The sequence below is a fragment of the Pithys albifrons genome, chromosome 12 (assembly GCF_047495875.1).
Source record: "Pithys albifrons albifrons isolate INPA30051 chromosome 12, PitAlb_v1, whole genome shotgun sequence".
Lineage (NCBI taxonomy): Eukaryota > Metazoa > Chordata > Aves > Passeriformes > Thamnophilidae > Pithys > Pithys albifrons.
The window spans coordinates 17,192,389-17,213,770 of NC_092469.1; the positions used below are offsets into that span (position 1 = coordinate 17,192,389).

Consider the following 21,382-nt stretch of genomic DNA (forward strand, 5'->3'; position numbering starts at 1 on the left):
ACACATGGTGGATTCTCTTGGCAAGGCTTTGATCTGTGACTTCTGTAGGGAAAATTTGCTCCTAGGATTTAAGCCAAAAAACCCACCAAACCAATTACTTTGACATGCCTTCAGATCATAAAAGAAAACCTCTTTTTATACACTAGGTGTCTGCATGACCAGCAGTGTAGTGCTGCCTTTTAAAAGGGCTGTAATTCATATCCTTTTAGAAAGAACTTCCAAAGGAAGATGGATTTTGCCTTAGTCATCTGATATGAACTAAGCATTCCCCTGTATCTGCTCTTCTGACATCACCACACTTGCCAACCCCAAGATGTAGAATTAATTCCTTAATTATTTGTGTCTTAGGTAGTGTTTGCTAGGCAAAATTACAACCTAAATAACCCACTTTAGAAGCTTGAAAAACTATCATTGCATGAGCTTTGCATAGTAAGAAAGCACAGAAATGGGAAGAGAGGGCCCAAAGCTGCTGCCTCACAGGGAGGATTGTTGGATTATGCAGTAAAAGTGAAAACAAAGGATTAAGAAATTCTGCAAAGAAGTAAAAATCATGCAGAGAGGTAGTTGATAGGGCTTCTCCTTTTTCTGGCATCATCTTTGTGACCATAAGTAGGAAGAACAGAGGGAGGTGAAGGAGACACTGCTTTTCAACACCTTGGGAACAATAAAAAAGTGTTTCAGGGAACGCTGTAGTCCAGGTTACAAGAAAAGTCATGTGCCTACAACAAAATTACCCTATTAAGGCTGTTGTTACCAAATTTGATGTCAAATGAATCTTGGGGAGTATATATTTTAGCAAATTTTGTCACCCCAAACATTATAGAGAACATTCTGACATTATATGAATCAGACAACAGAATAAAACCCCCTCCCAGGCACAGAGATGTGGAACATTTTTATCACTGCAGTTATTTATGGTCTTGTATATGTGATCATAGGTGGTATTATTCAGGTTGCCAAAACTGGATAGTCTGTATTTCCTTGACTGATCACAAACTACACTGAAAGGTTTTATATGAATTTATTTCATTATTCCAGCTCAGTCCTCAATGGATTTTATGTATTTCTCATAGGCATCTTCGGTCATCAGTTCATCAAGTTCAGCAGGGTTTGCCACAGTCATCTTGATAAGCCAACCTGGAGTTAGGAAGTTAAAAAGAAAGAGTTGCTGAGATCCTGCAAGGAGGATTCATCCATGTTACTGCTCAGGAAAGTGCTCCCAGCAGGAACATCAGCCCTGGCTCACTGGGGAATCAGGGGGATTTTTGTGCAGGCAAAACAACATTTCAGTACTTTTAAAAATGAGCAAACAGCCAACCTGTCATAAAAAATGGTGTTTTGAGTCAGAGCTGTTGTTTAGTTTAGTGCTGGCTCTGACAGTGGCACAAAGGAGATGCTGTTTAGAAAGAACAGCCTGACCTCTCAGCATCAGGAGATGCTACAAGATCCAAGAAACAGAAATGCAACCAAGGGAAATACATTTAAATTCGACTACAGTGTATGTCTGAAAACAACACATTGTAAAATAGCTGTCAAATACAAGACTGTGATAATGCTTTCATGTTAAATTTAATTGGGCTTGAACTATACTCAATATATTCCATTTAAGTCTCCATGCCATTAAACTGGAAGAACAGGAATTGCAGAGGCATTTGTGACAGCAATAATCTGGGCAGGATTTGTTATTGGAAGATAAAAATGACATCTTACCATCTTGATAACAAGATTTATTGACAAGCCCTGGATTATCTGCAAGGGCACCATTAGTCTCAGTTACTTCTCCTGAGAGAGGAGAGTAGAGTTCACTAGCAGCTTTCACACTTTCCAAAGCCCCAAACTCATCTGAAACAGAGAACGGGAGTGAATGATTTTAAGGGGAAAACAAAGTTCTTCAGTTCTTTTAGCCAGACATTGTGATGATGATCCAACCAGTGAAATGTCTTGATCTTGAGCAAGAAAATCTGTCTCACAGATTGAAGTTACCCACTTTATGACAACTATCAGCAGTACTAAATTTGATGGTTATGCCCCTGAATTATTCTGGGGAACTTGCCTATCACTGACTACCTGGCTGTTACAGAAGGGACAGAAATTCCTTACATTTGGTTAATCCTTTGGCTAAAGCCTCTCAGCACATGATATATCAGGTTAGAAGGAACAACAAGAGGCCTAAACATGCCTTTTATCTACAATTTAAGCCTTTTTGGTCAGAAAATAGACACAGCCACGATTTCAGGAATCCCACTTTTTCTTCAGAAACACCATCAAGTGGAAAACACACATTAGTATTCAGCAGCCCCACACTGGGAGCACCCAGCAGCTCTTCCCTGGTTTGTAGGAGTTATGGAAATGGGGCCTGGAGCAATGTCAGTGCAGAGCAGCTCTAAGCCACAAGCAAACAAGACAGAGGCTTTAGGAGCTGTCAAGAGTAGATAGGCAACAGCACAAGGGATTTGAGAACAACTTGTTCTGGGAAAGCTTGGAATCAGACTAAGGCCAGAATGAGGAGAAAAGAGAACTTAAAAGGAAATGAAATTCCCTCAGATAAAGCAAAACTTCAAGTTGGTTAATTAAAATCCGAAACAGAAGGAGTTTTTGTCTTACCAGTCACCATTCAATGTGGTGCAATGGATTTGGCCAAAGCAGTTTGATACAGACCTATCCCACAGGAGGGGCGGCAAAAGAAAGGCCTCCTACCTTAGCTCATAAATCTACATTCCTTTTTTGTCAGTATGAAGCTACTGACAATCCTCCCTTCGTGCACAGGCGAGAGCTCTCTGTGCTAACACAGGAAAGGGCTTTTCCTCTCTACCTGGTCATGTTGACCCTTCTTTAACATGGAAAATTATGTAACTCAATTATAAAGAATACAACAGTTTATACATTGCTAATGAGCAAACCCCTGTGGTTACATTTGACACCCCAAAATTACTGAGTCTGTTTATTTGTAGAAAAATCAGAGCTCGATATCAATTTCACATTGTGCAAACCACAGTGTGTGAACTGGAGAAATACAAATAAACACTTGCAAGTCCAAATCAAAGCATAACTATTTTAAAAATGAGTTATTGATAAAATTATTAAAAGAAATATTTCAAATATTTTATTGTTGAATAAATTTCTCCACAGTTTCAGCAGCACAAGCACAGTGTGATGGTGAGAATTTGAAATTAAAGCTGTATCTTGTAGAAATACCTGTATTTATGTTGCATCCAGAAGCTTTATAATGGTATTAATGACCATAAATATTACTTCAGAAAATTCAGCTTGGCAAAAGAAGAGTGGCATGACTAGAATAATCATTTCATTAGCAACTAGAGCTGAAACTTACCGTGTTTACTCAATTTTGTCCCAATTTCTGGAAGACTACAGTAAACAACATCTCCTAATGCTTCCTGAAAAGAAAAACACAAGCAAAAACAGTATTAAGGAAAGTAACTCTGAAATTTGTATACAAGTACTCTCTACATTTAGTTCTCACTCTTTAAGGACTACATGGTTTTCATTTTTTCTTTTTAAACAATTAACGTGAAAAAGCTGGATTCTTTATCCTGCCCCAAATGCCACATTGTTCTCTATTACAGTGCTAATAACCCTCAGGCTCAGTTTACATGTAGATTTCTTCCGGCAGAATAAGGAGTAACATCTGTTGATCCTCTCAGCATCAGCTACAGTAACAACAGTTTTGAAAGAGAGTTTCCAATGTTTTGAGGGCATTATCTTTTTGTTACAAAGCACAGAGGATTTACTTCCAGTGCAATCGGAGAGAAAATTCAGTGATTGCTTCCCAGAGACACGGACCACTGGAGAGCTGTTAGCACACGGTTTGTCCTTAATGGCTTAATTGTGGCCCTTATCACCATCAGAACTGGCTCAGCTCTTCCCTGACACGTGTAACCACTCTCACCAAAGGCAGGGATCTCACTTAGTGTCCCTGTTATCCACACAGAACTGACATCACACGAGATGCTGCTTGTCCTAACAAACATTCATTCTATTTACTGATAGCTTGTACATTAGTTTTTCCTAAGTTTCACATCCAGTGAATCTCTGTCCTGAATTTACCTGTGACTATTCCAAAAAACAAAACAAAAATTCCAAAGGAATTTGTATCCTGGAGATAAGAACCACATGCCAAGTTGTACATCTATTCCCAACTGTTCTTCAGCCAGAGGGATTTCACCGTATTTGTGCCCAAGGGAAGTCTGATGTTCTCTTCACCCAGCCCCAAACTGCCCAGGCCTAGAACTGAAGCAATAAACCCTCTCATCGAGTTCAGCTCTGCATAGGCTCAATCTCAAGCAATCAAGAACTTATCAGAACGCTGAGGCAGCACAATTAGCACAAATAACATGGCAGATCCAAGTCCAAAAATCATGCTCGGTGTGTCACATATGCAGTTAAAACAAGGAAAAAATCACAAGTGTCCAAAGAGCAAGGACAAGAGCAGGTGTGCATGAACAAACACTGCAGGTTGGGTGAGGGAGAAGGGATCAATACCTGTGCAAAGTTGCTGATTCCTACTGTTCCAATGCCGTTTTCCACAGATACCCACTCATGCTTGTCTGTGTATTTGCGGGCTGAAAGGAAACAAACTCGGTATTTCAGAAACAAGCAACATGTTGCTCACTTAAATACAGTAACACCTTTGCAGGCCCAGACTGGGGGGATTTTTACTACAGTTTTGTTCATTTCTCTTGGAAAATATTTTAAGCAGCACATCAATTTAACAGAAGCATCTTGTTCTGCTCAGGACACGCTCAGTGATGGGGCAGAAGCTCCCTGGGTGTTTCCTGAGAGTATTATCAGTTCTGTGCAACCATCTGGAGGCAGGGCAGGAGCAAAAGGAGCAGCTCTACTTCAAACAAAAGTGTAAATCTAAAGCACGTGTGTGTATTTTACTCATGCATTTCTACAATAGCATAGTGGCTTTTCAAAGGTATTTAGTGTTTCTTTCTGACAGTCACTTCTTTACTCCTGGAAAGGCCACTCGAGGAACAGTGTGAGTGTTTCATTCAGTGTCAGCATCTCACTCAAAGTTGTCACAGATCTGTGTAAAATTAAGCAAATTAATACTGGGCAAATTAATAAGGCAAGTCATGCAGACAACTGTTACTAAAGAGAATTTGTCTCTGTTAATCCTGGTACTGTGAGAGGAACACACTAGTTATTCTGTATCATTTTAAAATAAGCCATTTAAGACCTTGTTAAATCATTTCACAGGAATGTTACAACTCTCCATACATTTTAAACCTGCAAGATTCAAGAAAGCTTTATCAGAGGCAGTTTTTATAAAGTCATATGGAGAAACTATAAAAGAGGTTTAAAATCACGCAACATTTTTCTTGCTAACATTTTATCTAGAACTTCTTTTATTTGGCATTTTTAGTTGCCTTTCCGTTTCCTCACTTCCATATAGTTTCTCCATAAATTCCTCCTTACTTATTTCTAGTTTTACTAGAATTTATTTTTAATTGTCACTTGCAGAAATGATCCACCCAGGAAAAGGATGCTGCAGAAGTCAGATAAAATAACTCCTGAAACAGAGCTCCCTGTGTGACCAGTGCCAGGGCAGTACAGCTGGACATTCCTTTTGAGCTCAAAATTCTCTTCTCAGTCTCTTCCTCTGGGCCAGACTCTTTACAGCAATCACCAGAGAAACTGCACTTATGCAAATCCTAATTGCACTTTTGCAATCCTTTTTTATTTTCTAAAATTGTACATGAAGGAAAACAGAAGTTCTCACTGCAGACTTCTAAAATCCTTCCACTGTAAGTCTGTCATATTTTAAGCTGTTTCAATTGTAGGCATCCTTTTGCTGAACACAATCAAGCTCAGATAAAATGAACAGGGCCTAAATTTTAGAGCCCTCAGTAGAGCAATACATGTTTTTCCAAGTGGAGTACACAAAAAATTAAGTAAAGTGTGAATACGAAGTATTTTCCCATGAATTATCACTCAAAAAACCCAGAGAATTTCAGATAGTATTATTTATACCTACAAAAAAAATCTCATGACACACTCTAATGAGCAGAATGAATCAAATGTCTTAAATCATTTTAGGTCAAGATGTTAAAGCCACAGGAATTCCATTAGAAATGAGTAATGAACCTGAACCACAACAGTGGAGAATGACACAGTCTCAAACCCAAGCGGATCATTTGTGATGTTACAAATGTTACACAGAACCCAAGCAATACATTTTATTTAATAATATTATCTACTATCTGTTTAAAAAGCAAGGCTAATAAGAAACCAGAACACTTCCACATCAGTGGAATACTGCTGTAAAATGTTCTGTACAGTCAGAAGAGAATGTAAATTTTTTGAGAGACCAAAAAAAGTGAAAAAATTTCAAAGCATGCAACAAAATCCACTGCAAATAAAGTCAAGGTCAAATTAAAAACAGTTAATAAGTAACCTCAACATTTGAACTTTGAGCTTATGTGATCACCCAATTAAATAAATCAATTTTAATGAATATGAACTATCAGAGCCTACCAAATCTCTCTGTGCATTCTTTTTCAGAAGAGCAGCTGAGTTTACTCCAGCTTTATTCATTTCAACAGGACTTTGGTTGCAGCTTAACTAACACATTCTGAACTCAGCCCTGCATTTAGAGTAACTAAATGAACTCTGTCCTAATTTAACTCTGTTAAATATTTCATAAATATATACTTGAAGAGTGGACTCACACCTCCACAAAGAGGCATACAAAACTTTTCCTCTCTGCCTAAAACAAAAGCACGACTTATCTTATTCCTTCAAATGATATGTATAGAAAAACAACGGGTACATCAGAATAGTGGAAAAGCTTCGATTTGACTGAACTTGCAAATAATGAAGAGCAAACGTTATTTCTTTCACCTGCAGCAGAAGGTGGTAAACAGGTAGATTTAAGACTACCTGGAAGAAAATTGATGAGATTGTCTTAGTGGCTGTATTACTTTTATAGCATGTTCTCCTCCTCACCTGCTTCTGCAACATTCCTGTTTGCCAGAGCGCCACAGACTGTTTTTCAGACTCCCGTGGGTCACTTCCACTCAAAGGGAGCATCAGAGCAGATGCTCTCAGAATTAAGCACCAAATCCCACCAAGCGCTGATGTGTGAGTGCCCCTCCTGCCCTGCCACCTCTGCCCAGAGCCAAACTCCTCCATCCCAAACAGGCTCAGAGCCCCCCAAAACCCGGCAGGGGCTCCCTGGCCCTGCTCTCCCCTCCACGCACCCCCTGCTGCCCTTCCTGCGCTGATGCTGCTCCCTGGAGCTGTTGGGTACCACAGTCCCAGGAAAACACACACTTTTTGGGGCAGGTTGGTGCTCTCTGCGCTCGGCCCTGGCTGGGGGTCACCGAGCCGCTTAAAAACTCCAGCGTGGAGCGGAGGTGAAAAGTTTCTTGGCAACGACCGGGGGTGAACCTGCTCCTGGTGGAAGCGGGAGAGGGGCAGGGGCGGGACAAGGGGAAGACTCCGCCGTGTTGGGGGCTCTGGGCGACCCACGGGGGCTGCGGGGGGCCGGCAGGAGCGAGGGAATGAGGGAGAAAAACGGGGAGAGATGGAGGGAGGGATGGAGGGAGGCAAACGGGAAGAGATGGAGGGAGGCAGGGATGGAGGGAGCCGCGCTCCGGCTGCCCCGCGCACGCAGCACCGGGGGCGAGTCCCGCAGCCCCCCTGCCCCGCCACTCACCGGACAGCAGCCGCGGGCCGGAGCGCACCCCGCGGGCAGGGGCCGCCCGGGGCAGGGCCACTGCTGGGGCCGCTGTGGGGCACGGGCAGCGCGGCAGCAGCACCGGCCCGACCCGCCGCAGCGCTCGCCACGCCATCTTTGCCGCGGGCAGCAGCGGGGGCGGGAGGCGGCGATGGCGGCGGGGCGGGGACGGACCCGGGGCGGCCCTCGGCGGGGCGGGGCGGGGCGGGATCTGCCGGCCGGGAGGAGCCGACTGGGGGTCTGCGGGCCGAGGCGAGCAGCCTCGGCCTGGGTTTGAGCCCTGCCTGGGCAGTGGGGACTGGGCGGACCTGGACGGGGATCTACGGGCCGGGAGGAGCTGCCTGGGCCCGGCTCCGAGTCTCTGAGTCCCGGCTCTGAGCCCCGGCCTGGGCCCAGCTCCGAGTCTCCGCCTGAGCCCTTCCTGGGCCCAACTCCGAGTCCGGCTCCGAGCCCCCTCCTAAATCTCAGCCCTGAGTCCCCTCCTAAGCCCCGGCCCTTTACCCCCCGCCGAGCCGCCCTGAGGGCGCCTCCACGTTCCCGCGCACCGCCCCAAGGGAGACCCAGAGGTTTTTCAGCCAAACTGCAGCATTCGCTCTGTGTTTATTAAATAAAGGTGCCAAGGCTACAGCAAGTGCGAGCGGGACGTTTCGCCTCTAGGTTTAGCGTTGTTTAGTAGCTGTTAAATCCACATTAACGCGCCCGGAACGGCTTGGTGTGAGCGCCGCGCGGTGTTCACAGAACTGGAGCACTCTGAGTTGGGAAGGGCGCACATGGGTGGGCAAAGTGCAGCTCCGGGCCCTGCACATCCACCGGGATCCCACCGTGTGTGCCTCACAGCTCTGTCCAAACTGTGCCAGGCTCGGTGCTCTGCCCTGAGCATCCTGTTCAGTGCCCGACCTCCCTCTGGGGGCAGAGCTTTTCCCTGATGCCCAGCCTGGTCCTCCCTGACACAGCCTAAGCCCGTTTTAGTGAGAAGCTGCAATAACCTACACCTAAACCCTAATCTAACACTAACAACTGCAGCTTGACAGAGAACAGGTAAATGTTCTGCCCACAAGCAAAGTGACATTTCGGTGTGTTCATTGTTCACTTGCTGACAGGTTGTTCCAGTTGCCCATCTGGCTTCTCTTCCTTCTTGCACTTAATCCCAAAGAAACTGAAGAGTTTCATCAGCATTAGATCAACAATCTCTTCTTCTTCTGAAGCCTGAAATGACAGCAGAGTTACTGGGGAGCACAGACCACAAGTGGGTTCAGTCTCTGCTGAAGAACAAGTCACCACACAAAGTCTCTGCTTGAGATGGAATAAGCCAACTCCCCTCCTTGGCAAAGCACAGGGGGCTGCCAAAGCAAAACACTCTGCCAATATTTTTATCCAGACAAAAGCCCCAGATGGGCATGGGCACTATAGAAATTCTGGCTCTGTGAAAGCCCATGGAAATCTTTCTACAGGAGCCTGGAGTTCCCTTGCCAGCTCCCATAGAGCCAGTGGTATGAACAATGAGCCACCCACCAATGCTCGATGAAGTAAAGGAGAAAGACTGAATATATTTTGTCTTTATTCTCCCTTGACTTTATTTAAAACACAGAGGAATTCTGGGCAGTAGTGGAGTCCTAAGCTGGATTTCACAGCATGTTATCAATAGCTTGAATGGGTAAGGCACTCAGAGTGAGAATTTTAAAAGGAGCTGTAAAGCCCTCATGCACTTCAGTAGCAGTTTTGGCACTGATTTCAAAATATCCCAACACAAGCCTAAGACTTTTCTCTGGATTTAGTATGTGAACAGAAGGCTACAAATCAGATACTGTACTGAATCTGAACAGAGACTCATCTGAACAGGAAAAGGCAGTGTAAATCTGGGAAACCTGAAGTGTGGTTTCTGAGCAAATGTTGATTTCTTAAGAGTTGGACCGAATTAAATCATGAGTAAGCACTGAATAATAAATGTTAAAACAGGAGAATTTAGATGAACACACCTGGTAGTGCTTCTGCTCCTCAGTAAAAGCAACCAGAATCACCGAAATGAACAGATTGAGTACCACAAATGTCATAAAAATGATGCAGGATCCAATTAAGAAGGAGCCTAAAATTGGATTGTAGTCCAAGACCTGTATAATTCATAAGGTAAGACATCATGTTGTGATTGTAACAACAAACAGACAGACATTCATACAAGCAGTTAAGACCCAGTTAAAAGTTCGTCTCTCTGAAAATCTTGTCTAATCAATTATACCATATGAACTATACATATATATTAACTTTCACCTTTAGCCACTGTATTGTGTTGATGTGATATAGTACTAACATGACAGAATTTAATGTATATATGTGTATATATATACATGAGATGAGCAATCTTTGGGGTTTTTTTAAGTATTTGCATTTGATTCTGCTGGGATGAAAGTTTCACATGAATGTTGACAAGTCTGGACATCTGTTTATCCACAGAACAACTGAAGCTCCTCACACCTGAGCTCTCACAGTACATAAGAAAACCCTGTATGCATTCTATTGTGTGCTTCACAGAGAAGCTCAGTCAGACTGTCTCAGACACTGACAAACCAAGGGTTGTGAAAAACCCAAACTCTAATTTTCATGTAAGCTACAACATAGGAGTATATATTCATGGTTACATGTGGGGGATATAGAGATTAAAAACTTTGAGCCCAATTACTGATCAAAGCCACATATATCCTATTGGATCCATGGTCTAAAAACATCCACCAAGGAGGAATTCATAGTCAGAGATGTCCAAGAACTAGCTTACTCCACAAACAAGTGTTCAAAGGATATTGCAATATTTAAAAGAATTTCATGAAAAAGTCAAGACCAATAAAAACAAATGTAACATGAACTTCCCTTTGCCTTTCTCGGGAAGCTGGAGGGTATGTTCATAACAAACACAGGGCATCACTCACATTTCTGTCTTTAGTTTTCTAAGAAAATTGCTCAAAACTTCCTTTAATCAATTAGTAACATCTCTAGTTGAAATATGAGCAGGTTTCTCAATGAAAGGTTCATTGTGAGTCTCCTCATGGTCAAAATGGTGACTTTTTCTTGATGAGAAAAGGAAGCTTTAGGAAAGCTGTGGGGCTTGCAAAATTATGTTAATGTTTAACACTAATTGGAAGTATTTCTATTTGCTGGGTCAAAGTATATTTGGTAGCTGAGATGCAAATTAAATGGTGATAAACTTTGGAAAACTAGAAGTGGTACCTCCTCATAGTTGAAGATTCCCAGCTGAAGACTGACCATGGTCTCTGCTGAATCAAAGAGAGTTTTGTAGGAGTAGAGCTTCCAGCCAAATATCAGATTTGCCTGCAGAGGACAGAAGTCACATCTTGTGTCATGACCAAAGTTCTTGGTGGAAAATCAACTAATTACTGCTGTATTCAGAGAAAACCTTCCCAGCTCATTGTCAGAGCCATGAAGCTTTTAGTGGTTTGGGCAAACAGTGGAGACACTAGACAAGGTCACAGAAGAAGCCTAACCTAGTGCTAGAACTGGATTCACACTTTCTGAGAGTGTTTAGCTCTAAGTCCTTTTATCACAGATATAAGAATGTCTCATATCTGCTCAGCTTGCCCCTAGATATGTAAAAAAATCTGCAAATACATGACAAAATCATGAAAGTAATGTAGCCCATCTTCAAGGAGCAGATTTATCCTTGCATATTTGTCCAAATTATTCACAGACACAAACACTTCCCTTTCAGGGCACAGATCCTTCCAAGTAGGCAAGCTCTTTGTTTGGCCTCAGTAACCAAGATGCTGAGTTGTTAATTTATAACTTGTGGGCCTACTGTGTCTGATTTAAATGGGGGCTGCTGCAGTCTCACCTCTTTCTTCACCCCTCTGCCTCTTTGTTTCACAGCTCCATCCCTGGCAATGATGTGACAGCAGGCTGGGTCAGGGGACTGATCTGATCCCTTATTTCACCTGGTAAGTTTGTCCCACACCAGTGTCTGAATGTCAGTGCTGGAGGGAGGGATGAGGAGCATGAAATCAGTCAGGGTGAGACTGCAGCAGGTCCTGTTGGCCACAGGACTGTCCTTCCTTTATGGAACAGCTTGGATTTGGTTCAGATGGCTTCCACTTTTTCAGTGATTTTACAATTAAGATGTGCTGAATTTCCCACATCATTTGCACAAAACATTTCAGTCAAAAAGTAAATGTACATAAATAGTTGCAGTCCAAGAATTCTTTAACTTCATTAGAATGAAAATATAATTGTACTTGCATAATAAGTATCCTACAATAGGCAGAAAAATAATTATTTCCCACTTAAAAACTAGCTAAACAGAAAATGGCGCTTGCTGCACTCTCCATGATTTAAACTTTATCCAGAAAATTACTTGTAATGTACTTTGTTCTTTGTCATATCTATTACACATAGAGAATGCTTTTTTTATCTCAGTATTTGATTTTTTTACTAGATTTCAATGTACAAAGAGCAGACAAGTGGATATTTTAACTTCTCTTTCACTCATACAGTAGACTTGAGCTCTAAGCTGCTAACCTAAGATTTAGGCAGACAGCTTTATTCCATTTTACATGGCAAAGCTGTGTTGCTTTCAGCATTCAGAAACAATTCACTTAAGGTGACACCACCTGGGTGCAGACTGCAGGTAACAGAAAGCACAGGGGTACTCACTGCAATGGAATAGGCAAGGAACATGATTGCAATAACAGTGATGAATCCAGAGATGTCACCCCATGCCCTCCTTAGTGTTGAGGTGATCAGGTTTAGTTTAGGGTTGAGCCTGAGCAGATGCCACAGTTTCACTGTGGAGAGGAGCACCAGGAACGCCATCAGGTACCCAAGAACTGCATCAGCTCTCGCCGTTTCAGTGAAGCTCACAGAGCTGTGGGAGAAAAAGGAAATGTGTAACAGACCATGCACACAGAGTCCTCTGAAGTGCATAAATGGGTATGCTGGAAAAGCCAGTCACTCTGTCCTGGTTTCAGTGGAAACCTAATGAGTTCCTGCTGGAGTATTCCCACCTGTACTTCTTGCTGTGTGCACACAAAAAGCTCAGTTGTGCATAGCAGAGATGTTTTTAATGAGAAAAGGTCTAGGCTGTAGCCCAAATGCTGCTTATTTTTAGCAAGTCATAGTTTAAAGGCAGCTAATGCAGCTTTTATAAATTGTGTGCACAAATAGAGTACATGATATATTCTTGTGTGATATATGAGTGCTGTGTTAGCAGGAATGTCACTGTCAGGTTCAAGGAAGTTTTTATTCTTTCTGCTCAGTCAGCACATGTGAGGCTGCATTTGGAATTCCGAGTCCTGTTTTGGGCTCCCCTACAAGGAGTCATTGAGTCCAGTGAAGGGCCACTGAGAGAAGAGTGTGGGAGGTGGGTTTGTTCAGTTTGGAGAAAAGAAAGCTAAGGAGGCCTCTAACTGCTGTCTCCAGCTACATAGTCATTGGTTATAGAGAGGATGTGCACAATGAAATGACAAGAGACAACAGCCACAGCAAGAGGAATTCCAGCAGTAACAGGAAATGCAGCTGGACATGGAAAGGCAGTGGTTTTTTCCCCCACAATGAGAGTGGTTCAGCACTGGAACCCCTGTTTACTCCAGGGAGGTTTTCGAACCTGTCCTTGGAAATGCTCAAAATTCAACCAAGCAAAACCCTGAGCAACCTGCTCTAACACCAAGGAAGGGGTTGGAACAGGGGCCTCCAGAGGCCCTTTGCTTCCTAAATGATCCTGTGATTCTATCACCTCTTTTCTGTGTGACCATATGTTGACAGATGTTATAATTTTCAATTCTGTACTAAATAAGCCATTATTGTTCTCTAACCCATGGCTTTTTATAACAAAGAACAAGGCAGAGTATGTGTTTTCTGGGTGGGTGTCCTTAGCAGAAAGGCTTGTTGGTTCACAAGAGGGTGATGCAGACAGACAATTAGCAACTAGAAAGGGAACTTAGTGCTCAGGTCTGCTGGATTTCATTAGAGTAGGATCAGAAGAAATTCCTATTGCTGACACAAATCTAAACCCTGAAACACTTACAGGGTTCATGAATATACCCATATAGGATAGCAATATCTGGCACAGACAAGCTGCTGTGTGGGAAGGGGAAAAATAGATTTATTTCTGCATAATTAGCAACAACAAAGCAACAGCCTTAGTACATACTCCTCTTTGTGTTCCTGGTAGTAACTGATGTCTCGGGTTCCAAGGATTGTCCTTTTCACAAACACTGACAGAGCACTCCAGCTAATCAATATAATGGCCATCTCCAGGAGATTCCACTTGCTGTGGAAATATCTCCATCTCAGACTCTTCATCAGTTTTCCCTGTGAAAAGAAGAGTTTTACTGTCTCAGTCTCATGACTCCATATCATACAATACACCTCTAAAGATTAGGGCAATCCCCTCTGCAAAAAAGCAGACTACTGTGCATCAATAAAACTACAGCTGGCACTTATTTCTCACTATCTTTCTCAAAAGAAGCATTCCAGCCAAATAAAATGTTGCCTTCCTATTATTTTATATTGATACTGTATCTGATTCAATCTTCCATCGGTGTAGCAGCAGCACTGCAGGAATCAAGTACAGTCCTAAAGTTTTTGGAAGTGAAATCCACACCAGACACAAGGTGATGCTGTCAGCCAAACTTTCCACTGGGCCTCACCTGGACTATCATGTAGTACACAATAAAGAGGAAATAAATGACTTCTGCTGCAACCACGAAGATGTGGAGGCTGTTGGTGTATGGGTAAAGCCGGACACTTTGCAGCTCTGCACTTGTGAAGAAGGCCCCTGAAAAACAGAGTTCACCTCAGGGCTCTGATAGTCACAGCTTTCTGTTTTCATTCAAACAGCTCAGTTCACCACTAAGACTTCTCTACTTGCTTTCACATCAATGTGAGGCTGAATCCAACTATCAAACTAAGATTTAGACTTGATTATGTGAGTAACCTTGTAAGTATTCTTTGAAAATTTCCTCAAACAGGAATTTCAGAGGGCTTTCAGATTGCTGGTGCTGTCTTGTGTGATAGCCCAGCACTAATCCCAGCAGGGCTGAGTTTGGATTGGCCCACAAATGCAGAACTGTAGCAGAAGGACTTGGAGATGTAAAGCTGAATCACATTCTAAAGCAAAAATGAGCTCAGTTTTGCAGTCAGTTTGGGCATTTTCCAATACCAGGCCAGACTGGAGGGAGGCTGCTGATCAGACCAAATGTTTTGCTATGACCTTTCAACCAGAATCTGGTTTCACTGTTTTCTTTGTTGTATCCAAACTGTGTGTTATATGATTACACAGCTATATATTGGGAGTCACCTGGAATGAAAAAGACAGACTGTTATTTGTATTTCTGCCTTAATATTGCATTGATTAGCTAAAGAGATTAGGAAACATAATTTTTCTTGTTCTCATTGTGTAACTTCTGGCAATTAAGTTTCAGTGCCATGTTTTCTTCATCAGCAGATGACCACAGCATAAGCAAATGTAAGATATTCCATTTTTGTCAGTATTACTGCAATGCTGCATTCTTCCTAAATGATTTATAAAATGTGCATTAATTCTGTCATGATTAGATTTATTCAAACCCTTCTGTTTACTGAATAAAGAACTAGGAAAACATTGACAGCATGTAAATCTCCCTTCTGTAGGTGCATTGCTTGCTGTCTTCAGAAATGTGTAACTTAGGAGAGGTTCTCACCTAAAGCATTGCTCTCAAACATCAGGCTTATAATGCAGAACAGGTTCACATTGGCATTGTAGACTGTAAATTCAACAAACACTGCTCTTGTGAAGGTGTCCAGCCAGACATTGTTGAAAAGGTACTGGAGAATTCTGCCAAAAGAATGTACAGTCAGTGATCTAACTCCTACAGGCCAGAGATACACATAATTCACAGGCATACAGGTGGTACCTGGAGGCATTCTTAGGATCAGTTCCCAGGTGAATCACGTATCCCCCTCCACTGTAGATGGCAAGTTTGCCCCAGCTGGGGTGCCCTCTCAGTCTGGACTGACTCTGATACTGCCATGCTGAGCTCAAGTCAGAGGAGTTATCAAAGGCTGAAGTATTCCAGTGTTCTCCATAAACTGATGTATCCTCTGTTTGTAGGGAGTATGGAGCATGGCATTCATCAGCTACATGCTGGAGTTTGGGAGGAATAGGGCAGGTGTCTCCTTTCACTCTTACTTGGCGAATTCGAGCACTACCCACCAGCTTGGAATTGCCATCTGTAATGAATCCTAAACAGGAGATGAAAAAGAGCAGCACTGGCAATGCAACAGAAATAATAATATTTCTGCATTTCATTTATGAGTCATTGATGCATTAATATTTTGCTATATATTCTTTTCTTGGAAACACTGTAAGCAAAGTAGTCATGAAAATTAACCCCTCACATTGATTTGAACTGAGTTCTTAAGTAACACTCAAACCAACAGAATTCATTATCACTCCCCATCTGTGTTTTATACAGAAGGAAAGTGAGGCCTGAGGGAGAAAAGTGACTCACTTTGACTCCCACAGCAGAGTAGCTTTATGCAGTGTTCATGTGCCCTGTCATGCCCAAAGAACAACTCTGCTAATGTATTTCAATATTTGCCCTTAAATGCAAGCTGGAAAATGGGTCAGATTTTAGTGGATGTGGCTATATAGAAACCTGGTGATATTGCATAATTTGCCTTCACACTGACCCAAGTCCTGATGCAAACCACTCTCCTCAGAAAAGCTTTATGGTGCCACCTGTCTGCCATTCTCTTTTTCAGATTATGGAAAGAATCTTGGGTAAAACTGAGGCATGTATCTCAGTGTCTCGAGTACCTAATGTAAAATTTGAAAAGCGTAGCATTACATGCAGAACTTTTGGTTTATATTAAATAGAAGGAAAACATCAGAACACATTTGACTTTGGGTCAAACTGTGAGGGCTTTGTTATCCACTAGTATTGATATTATAAGAATCCATGTACACTCACAGTCTTTCCTCCATTCAAATATGCATGTTCAAGTTAGGGACATGTATAAAAGATTATGTTTCAGAATCTGGCAAGCTGAAGAGATACAATGTGACTCTGCACCTTTGTATGATCCATAAAGATTTTTGAGTAAGGTGGTGTTTGCCCATGTGAAAAAATCCTTGTAACTGCAGACATCGTGGAATCCGTCCGTAAAGCTGTCCTCAATATGTTTGTTTAAATAGTAGGAATTGGGATCTCTCTGCCCATAGGCAACCAGTAACAGCATCCATAAAAACCCAGTATAGGCTGGAAAAAAACAGGAAGAGACAGCACATGTGAGATCTGAATTAACAATGCTGTTCAAAATAGATTGCATGACTAATTACTGCTGTCAGCACCTATTAGGCCAAGGAGGTGCTTTGTAGACTCTGAGTGACCAGTGCTAATGAATGAGCACAAGCTGCTTCACTGGGCTGCAGTTTAAGTGGTTCACATGGGGAATATGAGTAGCAGTCAAGAAAATAAGTGGGAAGACTGAACAGCAGCAGTCATGGCAGCTCTAAACAAAATGAATAGTCTAACTTTGTTCCTAGTGAAGCTGTAATTTTTGCCATTGATCTTACAGGAAACAAAACAGAGGTGTAAGTAATTATCTATAGATACTATCTGTTTTTAGAAAGATGTCCTCCATCTGCTCTTTGACTTCACCTTCATTTAACTGCTAACCTCCTTATTCTATCCTTTCTAGTTTTTCTTTATCCTCTGATAAGTCTGTGATGTGTTTCTTTACCATGAAATCAAGACTCAGACACATCTCCAGCTGACATTCCCACCTCCTTGAAGCTCCAGCTGCCACAGAACAGACTGTCTCTACATCAGATGGCTGGCAGAAAGCTGAAGATATGCCAAAACTTTGTCACCCAAGAGAACAATATTATCACTGCTGTAAAAGTACAGATGAGTACTACTGAATAAAATCTACATATGGATAATACCCAGGATTTCTCGGATGAGGGCAAATGCTTTCTGCTCCTTCATGCAGCTGATTTTCATTTTTTCCACATCAGCTGCAGGAGGTGGCCGGTAAATGTTGCTTCTGCTGTCCCTCCGGGCTCCAAAGAGAGGGTGTGAATCACCTGTGAGGGAGACAAATAAACCCTGGGATCAGCGAACAGATCACCATGTCCTGCTTTGTGTTTCTTTGGACATTCAAAGGCAACGTTTCTATTTAATGCTTTCCCTTAGGAAGACAGAGGATGTGATTTAAACAATGAGTATAGTAAGGTGAACTGTGGGGAGGGAAGGAGCTCACAAACACTGTGTCGGGTCTAGCACCACGTGTAGTCCAGGTGTCTGTCTCTAGGCTGAGCATCTCAGAAGGTGAAGTATTCAGAACCTGAGGCTGATCAGGGAGGAACCTGTAGATCAGATAACTCTGCTGTGCCCTAGTTCTCCTGTCTGCTGGGGAAGGATTTTTTTTAGACGTGGTTATGATTGCAGAAACCACTGTTCAGTTTACAGGAATCAAACAAATAATTGTGGTTGTGGAAAAGTATGTAACCTGAGAACTTTCTTATAGGACTTAAAGAGGTGGGAAATTTCCTTGAGAGATTTTAGATGTGCTTGTCAGATAAAGATTTACCCATCTACATGAAGAGAGCATTTTGCAGTGGGTCACATATTTATTTTCACTAGGTTGTGGAATAGTTACAGGTTTTGTTGCAAGCCTTGCCATGAATACTGAGGTGTCTGCACAGAGCTGAAACAACTCTCCTTGCATATCTGATTTCCTTATGTGTGACCTGATAAAATATGCCTGATGTAGCTAAAGTATTTAAGCATGGTTATTGCATAATAATAGCACTGACTCATTAATTTTTATTATAATGGTTTCAGTGACTTTGCCACATGTTATTTTCTTTTCTAGATATTCCTTGAATGTTGACAGACAGAAAAGTAATTAACTCTCTATTTGTACAGTTCTTGATCTTGTACAAATCAACATAGTAGAATACTTCTTTTATCCTGACATGGGCAAGCTGGGGAATGAGGGAAGGAAGAAGTCACCATCAGCATCCTGGCAGTAAGCAGGTTCTCCAGTAACAGGGACAATTGCACATCAGAGCTAGGGGAGATGGTGCTTGTAAAAAGATAAATAAGGAGATATTATTCTTTTGACCTAGAACTTCTCTTATATCTTTTTGACTGTGTGGTCTCTTTCATTAACTATTCTGCAGGATTTATCCAACCTACACATACAATGGTCTTTATGTTTTTTCTGCAATTGACACAAAATCAGTTATTTAGGTTTGTTTTCACTTCCCCTTGATCTTGGAAATGCTCATGGGTAGGCATGTAGTCACAGGACCTGTGAATTTAGTGATTTCTGCTAACATTGTCAGCTAAGGTTTGGGTATATAAAGATAATTGATGAAATTCTCAGCTGAGGTGAGTCACACATTTACACATAAAGCACTCCAAAATCTTGAGAATACAGCACTTTCTTTAGTCATGTCTCACTTTACTGGCACTTACCTGGTGCAGATAAAGGCCCATCAATAGCTGTGTTTTCTACATCTTCATGTTCCACCTTCTTCAGAACCAGAGCAAAAAAAGCAGCAAATCCCAGCACCTGAAAGAATCAGCTATAGATTCACCATATTTCCATTTCAGATGAAGAAGTTCAGGCTTTGACTTGGATCCCTTTGGATTCAGGCAGTGCAGGAGAATGACTATTATTTGGCTTGGTTGAACCCATGCAGCTGAAGCCCTTGAACAAGAGAAGAGTGCACAGTGCTCTGCTAGTTTGCCATGTGACACATCTGCCCTGGTCAGGAACCTCATCACCTAATAAACCCTGACAAAGCAAGGGAGATTAAACTAATGGAGTTAAAGACAGCAGAACTCTGTAAACCACCTGATAGCTCTTGTGTTAAGGGCAAAGACTTCTCATTTTATATCTTAAGTCCTGTGGCTCTTTAGAACATGTTACATTGTCTTCCTGCAATGGTAGTAGATGAGTTTATCTTGCCCAGTGGCTGCATTTCTGAGGATCTCACCTTTAAGGGCTGTGTGATGAAGAGACTTTCCAGGAAGGAGATGACCATGGAGATCAGCCACTTGATGGAGTTGTCCTTGCCATAGTGCAGCCCGTAGAGCATAGTAAAGAACCCAGACACACCACTGGTGGCTGCCACCAGGAACCAACCAATGAACACAAACCACCAGGGCAGTCCTTTGGAAGATACTCTTTTCTTGTCATCACTGCACAAGTTTGGAGTAAGGGACCACCTTGAGAGTCAACCAGAAGAGAAAACATCAGGCTGTGGTGGAACAGGAACCAAAATCTCACAGCCATCAAGTTCACTGGGAGCAGGCAATATCTTATGATTTAAAATCTCTATCAAAACATTCTAAATTCTTTTAACTAATGCAGTTATATAGGATATATGGATAGCAAAATGTACAGTGAGCAAAAATATGATGAAATGCAGAGATCAGCTGAAATAAAAATAAATATGATGGGTTTATTTACTCCTCAGTTTGTACATAATTGAACCTCCAGTAGAATTACTGACAAAGAAAACCATGAGTGCATTTAAACTGCTGGATACATCTCTTGTGATCACTATAAAGGCCAGAGAGATAATTAGTGGAATTGTTTCCAATACTTCCAACTTAATTATCATATTTTACTGAACTATTTTTGTCTACTTATTATTTTTTCTTTATCCATACATTTTAAGAGACTTCTGTGACTTTGGAGCTTGGTGATTATCCCAGCCCTTTACTATCACGTGGCATTGTGTTGTAACTTTCCTTTTTGGAGGCAAAAATGACAGTGTTGGTAACTGTCATTATTGCCTTTGTGTGCAGTTCACAGTGCATGGAAATTTCTTTTCTACAATGGTATAATAATAAGACTTATTTTTACAGATATAATAATAGTCATCTAGCACATATTAAGCAGTAATTATTAGGGCTCTGTCATCCTGACCAATTTTGAATTCATGACCTGAATTTACTTATACTGAGTGTGAGATGAGAGCTGAGTTACCCCTCACTGGTGGATGCTGATGAGCGGATTCGGTTCTCCAGGAGGTTCTTCATGTGCTGAACCTGATGAACAGCTTGTGTGTAACTCTGAGGCACCTGGAATTTATGGGGCCCCAATAATTCCAGCTCCATCTCCACGTGCTGGAGTTGCGTGTACAAGCACCGATTGTAATCACTGTATTTCAGTCGCTCACAAATTCTCTTGTCTGGAGTTGGGCTTCTTGTTTTTTCTGCAGGCAATGAATTATTTATTTATTGAGAAAATAGACATTCCTGGATTAAAATACTGTTCAGTACAAAAGGTAGTAGAACTGGAGCTAAAGATTAGGAATGTGACAAAGTGAAGAGTAACATTTGAAGGGACATGTAAAACCAGCTTTAGTACTAAAGCTTAATACTTTTCTGCTGGAATGGGCTGGAATTGTTGTCTAAAGGCAAGTTCATTAAACAGTGGTCCTGAAACCTTAATGGAGAAGTCAGATCAGATCAACAGTTAATTTGTTCATAGTTTCCCTGTGCAATCAGTAGCTTGGTAGACTCATTGGAAAAACTAAATGTGAGTCTAAATGAAATCAGTGAGATTGTTTACTCATATATTCTTGTTTAATTGAAGATAAATGAATGCCTGAGTTGAGAGTCAAGCTGAAAAGAACAACAGCACAAGGCCAAGAAGGAAAAAAAAGACAGA

At 41.8% G+C, this 21,382-nt stretch overlaps 3 protein-coding genes across 3 annotated transcripts in view; 1 reads left to right on the forward strand and 2 right to left on the reverse strand.

The window, feature by feature from the left end:
* Nucleotides 1–1,004: 1,004 nt before the first annotated feature.
* GCSH (glycine cleavage system protein H) lies at nt 1,005–7,868 on the reverse strand. The gene is made up of 5 exons (XM_071567794.1): nt 7,685–7,868; nt 4,501–4,580; nt 3,332–3,395; nt 1,711–1,842; nt 1,005–1,137 (listed from the first exon to the last, which is right to left on the reverse strand). The coding sequence occupies exons 1-5, from the start codon at nt 7,818–7,820 to the stop codon at nt 1,040–1,042; spliced, it is 510 nt and encodes a 169-aa protein (XP_071423895.1). The 5' UTR covers nt 7,821–7,868; the 3' UTR covers nt 1,005–1,039.
* A 644-nt stretch (nt 7,869–8,512) lies between these two features.
* LOC139677323 (polycystin-1-like protein 2) overlaps nt 8,513–21,382 on the reverse strand; it is a 38,709-nt gene continuing 25,839 nt past the window's right edge. Inside the window, 13 exon segments of the mRNA XM_071567175.1 lie at nt 8,513–8,911; nt 9,682–9,813; nt 10,922–11,023; nt 12,359–12,569; nt 13,854–14,014; nt 14,353–14,480; nt 15,385–15,518; nt 15,598–15,925; nt 16,759–16,944; nt 17,634–17,774; nt 19,174–19,270; nt 19,698–19,929; nt 20,696–20,924. Of these exon segments, the coding sequence (XP_071423276.1) occupies nt 8,792–8,911; nt 9,682–9,813; nt 10,922–11,023; nt 12,359–12,569; nt 13,854–14,014; nt 14,353–14,480; nt 15,385–15,518; nt 15,598–15,925; nt 16,759–16,944; nt 17,634–17,774; nt 19,174–19,270; nt 19,698–19,929; nt 20,696–20,924 (2,201 nt within the window). The 3' untranslated portion in view covers nt 8,513–8,791.
* BCO1 (beta-carotene oxygenase 1) overlaps nt 11,559–21,382 on the forward strand; it is a 61,342-nt gene continuing 51,518 nt past the window's right edge. The window contains exon 1 of the mRNA XM_071567174.1: nt 11,559–11,646. The gene's annotated coding sequence lies outside the window, so the exon portion shown is untranslated. The remainder of the gene's footprint in view (nt 11,647–21,382) is intronic.

Excerpts from the sequence above, each read along its gene's own strand:
- GCSH (XM_071567794.1), bottom strand. The coding sequence starts at position 7,820 with ATGGCGTGGCGAGCGCTGCGGCGGGTCGGGCCGGTGCTGCTGCCGCGC. Across the intron at positions 4,581-7,684 it reads CGGCCCGCGGCTGCTGTCCG|CCCGCAAATACACAGACAAG; the intron begins GTGAGTGGCGGG and ends GTTTCCTTTCAG. Across the intron at positions 1,843-3,331 it reads GACAAAATTGAGTAAACACG|ATGAGTTTGGGGCTTTGGAA; the intron begins GTAAGTTTCAGC and ends TCTCTGTTTCAG.